The following is a 12,080-nucleotide window of genomic DNA, read 5'->3' as shown; positions in this document are numbered from 1 at the left end:
GATCCACGCTGAAAGATAAAACTGCTGTTATATGAAACACTCAGAGATGCCTGACTGAAGGTGACTGCTCTTGGAAGGATTCTTGCCCTCAACACAGCACGTTCTAGATCCCACCAGTCCACAGAGTGACACATTCAAGCTTAGAACTTAGCTAAAGATCTAACTGCCGCAGGGAGTTATGCTCTGCCATAGGTTGAGTTAGAAGGTGCATCATCAAACGGTCAGTTGGTAAAACCTTCAAAATAGCCACTATCTTGAGCCCGACTCATTCAAATTGTTGACAAGTCACTTTCTTTTAATATCATGGGAATCATCTTTTTACTTTTTGACAGAAATTATACACTCAAGCTTGGGATGAAGATAAGAACAAAGTCCATGTTATGCCAGACACACCAGGAATTGTGTTATCCAAAGTCAACCAGTTGAATATGAGTGAGGTAAGTCATGACTGAATTGTGGCAAAAAAAATAATCTCCGGCTTCTGTTGTGTGCATGATCAGACTGTGATTGCCGGTGAATCCAATGGCTTTGAAAGTTCACCGATTCCTTAGCAAACACCAGTGTTGAAATTGTAAAAATCATGGCTTCATGTGAATGGGAGAAGCAATACCAGGTAAAGTTCCGTGTTGGGAGGTTTGAGGTCATCCATTTGGAAATGATAAATTGGGAAATTGTCTTAGTGGTGAGACATTGGGATCTGTAGTGGACCAAAGGGATTCAAGTCTCATTACTAAACCAAAAGGTAGTAAAGTAAGGCAAAAGGATGAGAACTTGTTCAGGAGAGATAGAATCCAAAAATTATGGAGCACATTTAGATTTTAGAATTAAATGGCAGGTAGTATTTATTTGGCTTGAACTGTGGATTCACTGGAGCGATATAAGGCTAACCAATGAGAACAAATTGTCTTTTATCCCCTTGGGTTCAGAAGTGATCCATTCTGGTTCTCTTAACAAGACAAAGGGATTTGATAACGTAAATTGGTGGAGGAATCCAGAATAAAAGATATAATGTTAAAATTAATGCTTAAACTATTTAGGTGTGAAGTTAAAAGGTGCACAGAAATTCTTGAAGGATTGACAAGTATTTTATGATAAAGCAGATTATGGGATCCAGCCCATAAACTTCATTTGTAGTCAAATAATGAGTGTTGATATCGACTCGCTATCCTTGTGTCCCTTTTGTTTTTAAAGAAATTATACAGATCTGGCTGGGAGAGTGCAAAGAAGAAAGGCTATAATCTGATGCCTGATGCCATTTCAATAAAAGCAGCAAAAGCCAACAGGGATATAGCCAGTGATGTAAGTTTATTTTTCTGATGTAACCAGGTATCATTTGATATACAATTATCCCCTAGGGGAACTGAATTTCAGTGTTTTCATATAAACCATAGAAACGTTCCCATGCAGCTGATACTATTCGTCATTGTGCAGAGGATGAAGGACGATTTGGATTATCTTATTTGTTGTTTTAAGTTGATCATCATATGAAGTTGAATCATTACTGTGTGTAAGCATTGAAAAGCATTTTTCCTTAGTTTTCTTATAACTAATCTTTCAATTTTAACTCTTCAGGGTTCAGAACTCCAGAATTTCAAAACCAAAGTATAATCCTGAGAATTATAATATTTTGTGATTTTTTAAAAATGAAAATAAGTCCAAAAACTTCAAACATTTAAGTGTTTACCTTTAGTTTTTACGTATTCAGCGTATTAAATCAATCAGCCTTTGAATCATAATTAGACTGTTGTTTATTCAATTGCAATTTACCCATGTTAATTTTCATCCCATGACATTTGGGTTAATCCATTGGTCACCAGAACACTGGGCCTTTACCCAAGTATGTATGGTAGAAATTGCAATACATATATTCTTCACGTTTGATTGAATTATAGCCTGTAAATTTAATTCTAGCATTCTTATTTCTTAAATAACAAGGTATAGAGCTGGATGAACACAGCAGGTCAGGCAGCATCAGAGGAGCAGGAAAGCTGATGTTTTGGATCTAGACCTTCTTCAGAGTCTAGACCCAAAACGTCAGCTTTCCTTCTCCTCTGATGCTGCTTGGCCTGCTGTGTTCATCCAGCTCTACACCTTGTTATATCAGATTCTCCAGCATCAGCAGTTCCTACTATCTTTGCCATTCTTATTTCTTATTTGCTTTGCACGGAAGTTCTTGATTTTCCTTGTTGTTATCAGTAGAAATGGCAGAATTAGAGTTTGTGAACAGAAATGTATACTTGCTCAAGTAAGCCAACAGCAAAAAAAAGAAAATGCCCTAATTCCCATAACTGCTGATGAATCTCATCCTCCATCTGCTCTAAAAATCTGGAAGCCAGTACTCAAAGTCATTGTACTGTCCATGATTTTAAATCTCTTAGTTTTAAATATTAATAGATAGAAATTCTATGGCCACGTAGGATCCTTTCCCAATGAAAGTATCATGAGTAATGTTTCTTTCCTCTGCAACTCAAGACAACCTTAGATACTGAGGTAGTAACCCCTAAAGACTCAAAAGCCTTTGAAATGAATATAGCTAGTATATGGTGTATAGCAAATTTAACATTAGAGAACAATATTAAAGTTAGATGAGAACAATATGAGAAAACAAATATGCAGATTAAGTTAAATGTAACAAATCTATTGTGCACAAATTTCAGGTTAAGAACTGTGTCAAGTAATACTTGTCCTATGTTTCTTGTTAGTATAAATACAAACTTGCCTATGAAAAGGCAAAGGGAAAACACATTGGTTTCCGCAGCCTGCAGGATGATCCTAAGCTTGTCCACTTCATGCATGTTGCCAAACTTCAGTCGGATCGTGAGTACAAGAAAGACTACGAGAAGTCAAAGACAAAGTACAACACACCGCTGGACATGTTTGGTATTACAGCTGCTAAACATTCTCAGGAAGTAGCCAGCAACATCAACTATAAACGCCTCATCCATCACTATATAACCCCTCCTGATTCAGTGAATTTGGAATTGGCCAGGAACATGATGAACATACAGAGTGATGTAAGTGATGAAAGTGAAATGACCAGATATTTATCAGTTTCAGTAGTTGTACATTCTATATTAATGCTTCAAATGCAGAGGAGGGAATCACTCAAGACAATGAGTGCTTAACATAAACCATCAGCCCTGTTTGCCCCTTCCCCATTAGCTAGTTACGACAGTGAGTAGCTGAGCAACACAGATAAGGATGATTTGAACTCAACAACTGATTTAGCGAATTTCATGGAGTGATTGTTTTCTTTCTTCAGAGTCAAGAAATTGCGGGTTCAAATTATTTTCTACACTGACAAAATGTTAAAAAACTTTTCAGTCCGGTAGTCAGCAAAGAAAAGGACAAAGGAACCTGCATTCATTCAGTGCCTTTCATCTCCTCAGGATGACCTGAAGCACTTGGCAAACAACCAAATGCTGGTATTTGATGTGAAGTCAGTGCTGTCCTGCAAGAAATAGTAGTGTGGCCATTGTTTATGTTACTTGATCGGATTATTCTGTCTGTCATAGTCAACGTTAGATGCCAGTAAATTATTTGAAGAAAAGTAAGAAGTTCCCTGAGTTCCTAAGTTACATTTATCCCTCAACCAGCATCACTAAAAATGACTAAACAGATAATAAATGGAGATCCTGTCTGTTTGTTCAAGTAAATGTCAAAAATCCAATAAAATGTGGAAATGGATAAAGATTGGACAAACTTGAAGTACCACTCGTTGATATTTTTCCTGATGGAACAAATGTATCTATTTTCTTCATTCTGTCAGTGTTTTGTGGAGTTACAAAGGGCTGTTGTAGATCTGTCAAACACCTCTAACAAAATTGTTAAAGTAAAATGAGTAAAAGTTAAAATGGATCTAAAGGGGGGCTCCATTTACAGTTACTACTTATATCACTGTGTGAAATTAATAAGGTTAAGACTCTGCGTATAGTACTCAAACACACACATCTCTAGAATTTCCATGCCATTGTAACTACTAATACTGGAAAATAGCTGAAAAAGTAAGTGATTTTTTTGCAATCATTAAATTATGCCTTTAGTTTTAGGTGGAGGGTTTTGTCTTTCTTGCTGAGTTTGCACCAATGATTTCCATATGATAACCCCGACTTCCAGATATGACAGTAACTGTCTATTAGGGTCATAGAGAGTCAGACCTTTTAACAGCGTAGAAAAAGGCCCTTTGACCCATTGTGTCTATACTGGTCATTGTGAATCTATCCATTCTAATTCCATTTTCCAGCACATGACCTGTAGCCTTAAATGTTATTAGATTAGATTCCCTACAGTGTGGGGACAGGCCCTTCGGCCCAACAAGTCCACACTGCCCCTTGAAGCATCACACCCAGACCCATCCCCCTCTAACTCTCACACCCCTGAACACTACTGGCAATTTAGCATGGCCGATCCACCTAGCCTGCACATCTTTTGTCTGTGGGAGGAAAATGGTGCACCCGGAGGAAACCCACACAGACACGGGGAGAATGTGCAAACTCCACACAGACAGTCGCCCAAGGCTGGAATCGAGCCCGGGTCCCTGGTGCTGTGAGGCTGCAGTGCTAACCACCAAGCCACTGTGCTGCCCCTGGATAATGGATTATAAGTGCTCAACTAAATAGTTTTTAAATAATTTGAGGGTTCTTACCTCTCCCACGCTTTTTTAGCCATTGAATTTCAGATACCTACACTTTCTGGGTGAAAGGATTTTCTTTAAATTCCCCCTAAACCATATGCTCCTTACCTTGAAACTGTGTCCCTAGTTACTGATCCCCTTACTGAAGGGAAAAGTTTATTTCTATCTTTCCAGACTATACCCCTCAAAACTTTGTACACCTCAATCAGATCCCCTCCCAGGCTTCTCTGCTCTGAGAAAAACATCCCCAGACAATCTAACCCGTCTTCATAGCTGAATCACCTCAGCCCAGACAACATGCTGGTGAATCTTTTCTGCACGGTCTCTAGTGCAATTACTTCCTTCCTATAGTGTGGCTACCAGACCCACACACAGCATTCCAGCTGTGACCGAACCAGCATCCTCTACAGCTCCAAAGTAACCTCCCTGCTGTTGTATTCAATTCTTTACTCATAAAAACAAGTATCCTACATGCCTTCTTAACCAAGATAACAGAATATGAAGCTGGATGAACACAGCAGGCCAAGCAGCATCTCAGGAGCACAAAAGCTGTTTCGGCCTAGACCCTTCATCTCTGATGAAGAGCCTAGGCCCGAAATGTCAGCTTTTGTGCTCCTGAGATGCTGCTTGGCCTGCTGTGTTCATCCAGCTTCACACTTTGTTATCTTGGATTCTCCAGCATCTGCAGTTCCCATTATCTCTGCCATCTAATCAGTTTATCTACCTGTCCTGTTCAAGAATTCTACATATATCAGTTGCTGCTGTTGGATTTGCTTAAGATAATGGCCTGGATAGGATAGTTTATTTGTAGTTAATCATAATATAAAACATGTATCTAGCACTTAGCTGATGTCACTACATTGGTGTACACTATCATTGTTTTAATGTATTACTCGACAAAGTAGTAACGAAATGGGGGCTTTATTAACATAATGTGCGTACATTTAATGACTAAAATCGAGAAGTGAATTGATCCTCCCATTAACCCAATATGGGGTTGTATCCATGATTTCAGAGGACATCAGTTTCATCCTGAGTCATGGTGGAGTGTAGCCAGATATTTTCTAGGTGCTGTGGTGAAAAATGAAAATCAAGAAAGCAAAGATTAAGGAGAACAAAGTTCTTTATATGCAGAGTTTACAGCGTATTTATAATTGTTGACATTGTATAGGCCCCTATTATGTCAACTTTCCTCCTTGGCTTTGTTATGGCATTCTGGATGTGAGTTTGCTCGCTGAACTGTAAGGTTCATTTTCAGACGTTTCGTCGCCATTCTAGGTAACATCATCAGTGAGCCTCCGATGAAGCGCTGGTGTTATTTCCCACTTTGTTATGGCGTCTCAATTGTCCTATCCGACTTTCCTACTCTTTGTAGCCATCAGCAATATTTTTACACAAGCTGGTAGGCTTTCATAATTTTGGCCTTGGAATCCATTGTTTCAGATGGCTGTTTTCTTTTAAAAGTTCAAAAACGTTGTTCTTGTAACAGCGCGTTTTACATAACCTTTCTGTCTGTTATTTCAGCTTCTCTATAAGTCAGACTACACCGGTTTTATGAAAGGTATGGGCTGGATGTCCATTGGCTCACTGGAGGATGAAAAGAACAAGCGAGCTTCAAATATCCTATGTGAGAAAAAGTATCGTCAACACCCGGAGACTTTGAAATATACCATTGATATGGAATCCATGCCTATGGAGCTTGCTAAAGTCAATGCCAAAATCATGAATACAGTAAGCAGATCTTTTCCTAAAAAAGAACATTGATTGTGGATGGTACTTCATATTTGAGAGTACCCTTTACTTATCAACAACTGTTACTCTGCAGCATCTATACAAGGAAGCCTGGGAAAAAGACAAGATCCAAGTCCATGTGATGCCAGATACACCAGAAATTGCACTTGCAAAAGTGAACCAGTACAACATCAGTGAGGTAAGTACAGTCTGTCAATCTGAATTCCTCCCTATTGTCATATGTTTTCGCTACATACAAGTGAATTGAAGTTCTGATTTAGCGAAGAAAGTGAGACCTATTTAAGCTATACAAGAAAAGTGAAGCAAGTGTGTAAAGTAAAACAGACCCAATAAGAAATGCAGGAGTGTCTTTCTGTCATAATGGTAGCCAATAAAAGTCCTTAGAATTAGTAGCCTATTTGAACACTCTAGTAATATACCGGTCAAGACACAAGAATCATTGACTCTCTGATTCAAGGTTCCACTGTGAAATCAAATATCAACTGAGTAAAATTTGAACTTGATGTTGCTGAAAAGCCAAAATTGGATCAGCTACAGAGGATAAAGCAACTATTTCATTCTTTGGATTCAGATTGCAGCAAATAAGGAAAATACATATAGAATCACTGCCCCTCTGGAGAATCAGGAACAACAGTCTTTGAATTTGAAATAAAACTAAAAAATAATGACATATTATGCAGTTGTTAGCACTGAACTGAACATGTGCTATAATAAAGTTATAAAGTTATTACAGGCCTGAAACTTTGTTGTTATATTGTACTTGTCAGATATTTTTGTATTATCTGATGAACTGAAGTCACAGTCTGCATTTGAATTGTATGCCATTCTTCAAAAATAGTAGAAAACATTCCTGATGTCCATGTACACAAATCCTTAAAGATGGTTGGGCAGCATCAGAAAATGGTTAAAACCTGAGTTTGTAAGTAGAGATATCGAATTTGAAAGTGAAAGAGCTGATGCTAATACTTCATAAATTGCAGGCTGGATCTCAGCTGGAATATTGTGCAGGTCAGGGGAGGATGTTTATCATGTTGTTCCAATAGAGGAAGATCCCAGTTTTTAAGAGTTTGAAAAGGTTAGGACTCTCCTCCTTTAAATCATGGCATTTCTGAGATAACATAAGAGATAATGGGACATTTTAATAGAGGGGTTGGAAAAAACCTGTGGCCTCTCATATGGTGGAGCAATAAAGCAATCCTTGGCAAGACACCTACACTGGAAGGAAAATTTTGTTGAGTTAACTTTATTGGTCTGTTTCTAAGAAGGTGAAAATTGAGTCCCAAATTAAATTTAGAGGTGATTCAGACAGGTACTTGAAGATGAAAAACTAACTGGGTTATGGCCAAAAATAAGCACTAATACAAAGGGTCATATGGCCTCCTTTTGGTGCTGAAAATATGTGTGATTATCTGAAGTTTTCACTTAAAAAATTAAGTAATCATGAATCACTGATATTGCAGTAAGTTTTGGTCTGTTTGGAGAAAAAGCTAACAGCCTTTCATCACCTTTATGTACACTTCCTTGTCTTGCTTGTTTTAATTTAGATTGTCTAGAAAAATAGAATAATTTTAGTTCATATTGTTGTCCTTTATAGAAAATGTATAGACAGAGCATGGAAGAGGACAAGAAGAAGGGTTATGATCTCCGTGCTGATGCCATTCCGATCAAAGCCGCCAAAGCCTCAACTAATATTGCTAGTGATGTAAGTGTTTTGCAGTAGCCACAGAATTCCATGATTTCCCTTTGTCTTATTTTGGGCCAGGCTTCTCTTCTCCAAAAATGGTCTTGTGCAAGTGACCACTTGCATCATTTTGAGAATCCTTTCCGTAGCCCCTTGCCGTATCTACATACAGTTGCACTTCACTAGTTAGCGTGATGTTCCATGGATTAATAATTTGGGCTGAATTATTCTATACTTCAAATCGTAAGAGGCTCAACCACCCTTCCCGCCCTGAAACAAAAGTTCTAAGGCCAAAGTGTGATCGTGACAGTGGTTAAGAGCAAAATCAGCAGGGATTTAAGGATTTTACCTGAACTTTCTGTCTGAACCGGTTTGATTTGAGGGAATTGTGTAATCACATTTGAATAAATGGAGGTGTGGATGGAATAACAGTTTTAAAGCCTGGCCCCCTGCACAGTAAACAGTGTGGATTATGTAGTTATTGTTGGATTCATCTCCCAAATTTGGAATTCTCCTGCTCAGAGCACTACAGATGCTTAGTAATTGCACAAAATTAAGACAGGGATCAATAGATTTTGGATCCAAAGGGACATGGTGATAATATAGGAAGTTGTTGCTGAGGCAAAAGTCCATCCATGATCATCTTAAATGATGGAGCAGGCTAGGAGAGACAATTGACCTATATATTCTACTATTCCTTTAGTTCTTATAATTCATTTTAAAGGTATCTCTTTAATAAACATTGTAATGGTATTATCTACTGTTTGAATATGAATCAACCAACCTGAATAAAAGGTTGTCACCTTCACAACTTGCACCATTGTGAACTTGTATTATTTTTGAATCAACCACTCAAGGTTTGTTTTCGACTCAAAATTGGAGGAAAATAGTTTCAAAGCACATTTTTCTTTCCTGATTCAGTACATTGAGATTTGTCATAATTTGGATGACTTTTCCTTAAACTTTCACATGTATTTGTTTTTGGCCTCCACTTTCTTGCAGTATAAATATAAGCAGGCTTACGAGAAGAGTAGAGGGAGGCACGTTGGTTTCCGGAATTTGCAGGATGACCCTAAGCTGGTCCATTCCATGCATGTAGCCAAACTGCAGTCTGAACGTGAATATAAAAAGGATTATGAAAAGAGCAAGACCAAGTACCACATGCCATTGGATATGCTAAGTCTTATGACTGCTAAGAAGTCACAGGAGGTAGCAACTAATGCCAACTACAGACAGGCATTCCACAATTTCACGTATTTACCTGACGCCATGAACCTCGAACTTTCCAGAAAGATGATGAACATACAGAGTGATGTAAGCTCATTTATTTTCTGTTGACGCTATTTTATAATTCTGAACAGAGTTTAATATCTTCATTGACAATTCATATCCGTGATTCTTAATTTTAAAACCTAACCTCTCCAGTCTTTAATGGGAATATTGATATTATTCCCATTGTAAACAAAATAAACAAAATAAAATGCAACTTCAGTGCACATAATGTCCAGTGTTATTATTTTCCATTTAAAATACATACTTATCAAATCTACTTATTGCCTCAAATATGTATATTAATGTTTGATTTTATACCCTAGAATTGTTGAGTAGAATGAATATACCTGCATTGTTCTACATCAGAATAAATTGTACATTATCTTTCAAGCATAATCGTAAGAATAGTTAGAAATAGTAAAAATAAGTTGTAAATTTGCTTAAACTTAATAAATTAGTTATTTTGCTGTGCATGGTAATCAAGTCTTTGTTATACTGGATACTAAATAAAACTGTTCTGAGGAAGGGTCACTGGACCCGAAACATTAACTCTGTTTTTTCCTTCACAGATGCTGCCAGACCAGCTGGGCTTTTCCAGCAACTTTGTTTTTGTTGTTGTTGTGACTAAACAAAACTAGGCTACATTTCAAAAGATGGAATGAACTCTGCATGTTGTAGGATTAACATTTATCATAGCACATAATAAATCCACCTGCATCTCTGTATTGTGATTAATATATGAAATATATTCAGGTTAAACTTGATACTTTACATAATTTGCTTTGAATGAACATTGTTTTGTCTTAATTTTATGGAACCTGTGTTGAATTTGTAAAAATTGAAATGTTGTTATCTCTGACTTGCCAGAACAATTATAAAGCAGACCTTCAGTGGCTGAGGGGGATTGGTTGGAGTCCCGCTGGATCATTAGATGTTGAGAAGGCTAAGAAAGCAACAGAGATTGCGAGTGAGAAGAAATACCGCCAGCATCCAGAGACCTTCAGGTTCACAAGCCCGTCTGACTCTATTGAGATGGTCTTGGCTAAGACTAATACACAAATGATGAAGAAGGTAGGCATTTAGAAAAGGAATATTTCAGCATCATAGTGATCTTTCAATTCTTTTTTTCACTTCATCAATACTCTTCCTAACTCCCCTGAGGATGTTCACTCCTCATTTGTATATAGTTCCATAATTGCAAGTTTACATGTCCTCTTCATGCTCTTTACCCTGGGGTGAGAGCCAGGGAATGGTGGGGGAAGGGGTTGGGGGGAGAATCATTCCAGACGATGTCAATCATATCTTCACCTGACATACACCGAGACTGCAAGAAAGGAGTAAGAATGCTGAGATTTCTTCCCTACACTCACACAAAGGCATCGAATCCAATTGTAATATTCTTAAACATTTCATTCGTAAGATTGGAGACGGAAGCTTCCCATGCTTAACATCTAGATATTAAGTTTGGTCGGGGGTTGGTGTTTTATGTGTGCAGCCATCATGGTTCCTTTAGAGCCTTTCGTAATATGATTACAAATGCACAATTTGCTTAAAATATCAGTTAAATGTTTCAAGATGGAAACTAAGAATCAGTGTTCATCATGAGATGAGGGTATTGTTGACTATGCCAGCATTTGTTGCCCATCCTTAATTGTCCATGAGAAGCTGATAGTAATCTACCTTTTTGAGCAACTATAGTGCATTGGTATAGATACACCCTCCATACAGTTCGGCAGTGAGATCCAGAATTTTAAACTGGTGATAATGAAGGAATGGTAATACATTTCTGAATCAGGATGGTTTGTGGATTGGGAAGGAAGGTGGTGGAATTTCCATGCAGTTGCTGTTTTTGTCCTCCTAGGCGGTAGTGATTATGGACTTGAGTGCAGTTGTCAAAGGAATCTCATTGATAATAGAGTCAGAGTCATAGAGTTGTACAGGATGGAAACAGATATTGAGCCCAACTCGTCCACACTGTGCAGACATCTCAGACTGATCCAGTCCCATTTACTGTTGCAACATATCTTGTTGGACCTACCCTGGGTGCCCCAGAGGTGGATGAAGTGCATATTGAAGGTGGATTAGATATTGTTGTAGTATTTTCACAATTGCTATTTTAGTCTTAATTCCAAACTGTATCTTTTCAGAACTCTTGCAGGAACTTTCAAAGAAGCTCAGATTTATATACATTTTTATTTTCACAGAATCTGTATACAGAAGCATGGGAGAAAGACAAAACTAAGGTTCACGTGACATTGGATCATCCAGATATCTTACAAGCTAAGGCCAACGCTCATATATTCAGTAATGTAAGATTTTTGAAAATGATTCAAATTTAAAGAAAATAAAGATTTAAGTCGAAAACTACGAGCACTAAATGTCTTTTCTCTTTGTAGAACATATATAAATTTGGCTGGGAACAATCCAAGAAAAAAGGTTATGACCTCAGGCCTGATGCTATATCAATAAAGGCTGCCAAAGCATCGACAAATATTGCAAGTGATGTAAGTACGAATAATTTTGCAGGTTTATAATGTACAACTTTTAAATGATTTATACAAAGTATTGGTAATGAAAGAGTTATTACTAAAATCACATCTGTCTTGATTAAATCTGATGTTATGTAGCCTTTGGGTGGTGAACCACGCAGTATAGCATGAAGTCCTGATGGAGAAGGATGTGTTAGCTTTTGTTCGTGGTAGTTCTTCTTGTTGCCTAATGAGTTAATTGCTAACAGCAATA

At 37.7% G+C, this 12,080-nt stretch overlaps 1 protein-coding gene across 24 annotated transcripts in view; it reads left to right on the top strand.

Moving 5' to 3' along the window:
• The window catches only part of neb (nebulin), a 275,824-nt gene that overhangs the window by 79,030 nt on the left and 184,714 nt on the right, over window positions 1-12,080 (top strand). For all 24 annotated transcript variants that reach the window (XM_059647492.1, XM_059647488.1, XM_059647498.1 and 21 more), the window contains 10 exons: window positions 333-437; window positions 1,192-1,299; window positions 2,703-3,014; window positions 6,158-6,364; window positions 6,459-6,563; window positions 7,980-8,087; window positions 9,069-9,380; window positions 10,206-10,409; window positions 11,543-11,647; window positions 11,735-11,842. In XM_059647492.1, coding sequence (XP_059503475.1) covers window positions 333-437; window positions 1,192-1,299; window positions 2,703-3,014; window positions 6,158-6,364; window positions 6,459-6,563; window positions 7,980-8,087; window positions 9,069-9,380; window positions 10,206-10,409; window positions 11,543-11,647; window positions 11,735-11,842 — 1,674 coding nt within the window. The remainder of the gene's footprint in view (window positions 1-332; window positions 438-1,191; window positions 1,300-2,702; window positions 3,015-6,157; window positions 6,365-6,458; window positions 6,564-7,979; window positions 8,088-9,068; window positions 9,381-10,205; window positions 10,410-11,542; window positions 11,648-11,734; window positions 11,843-12,080) is intronic.

The sequence above is a fragment of the Stegostoma tigrinum genome, chromosome 7 (assembly GCF_030684315.1).
Source record: "Stegostoma tigrinum isolate sSteTig4 chromosome 7, sSteTig4.hap1, whole genome shotgun sequence".
Taxonomy (NCBI): Eukaryota; Metazoa; Chordata; class Chondrichthyes; order Orectolobiformes; family Stegostomatidae; genus Stegostoma; species Stegostoma tigrinum.
The sequence above is the reverse complement of the archived record's forward strand: the minus strand, read 5'-3'. Positions and strand labels throughout refer to the sequence as shown.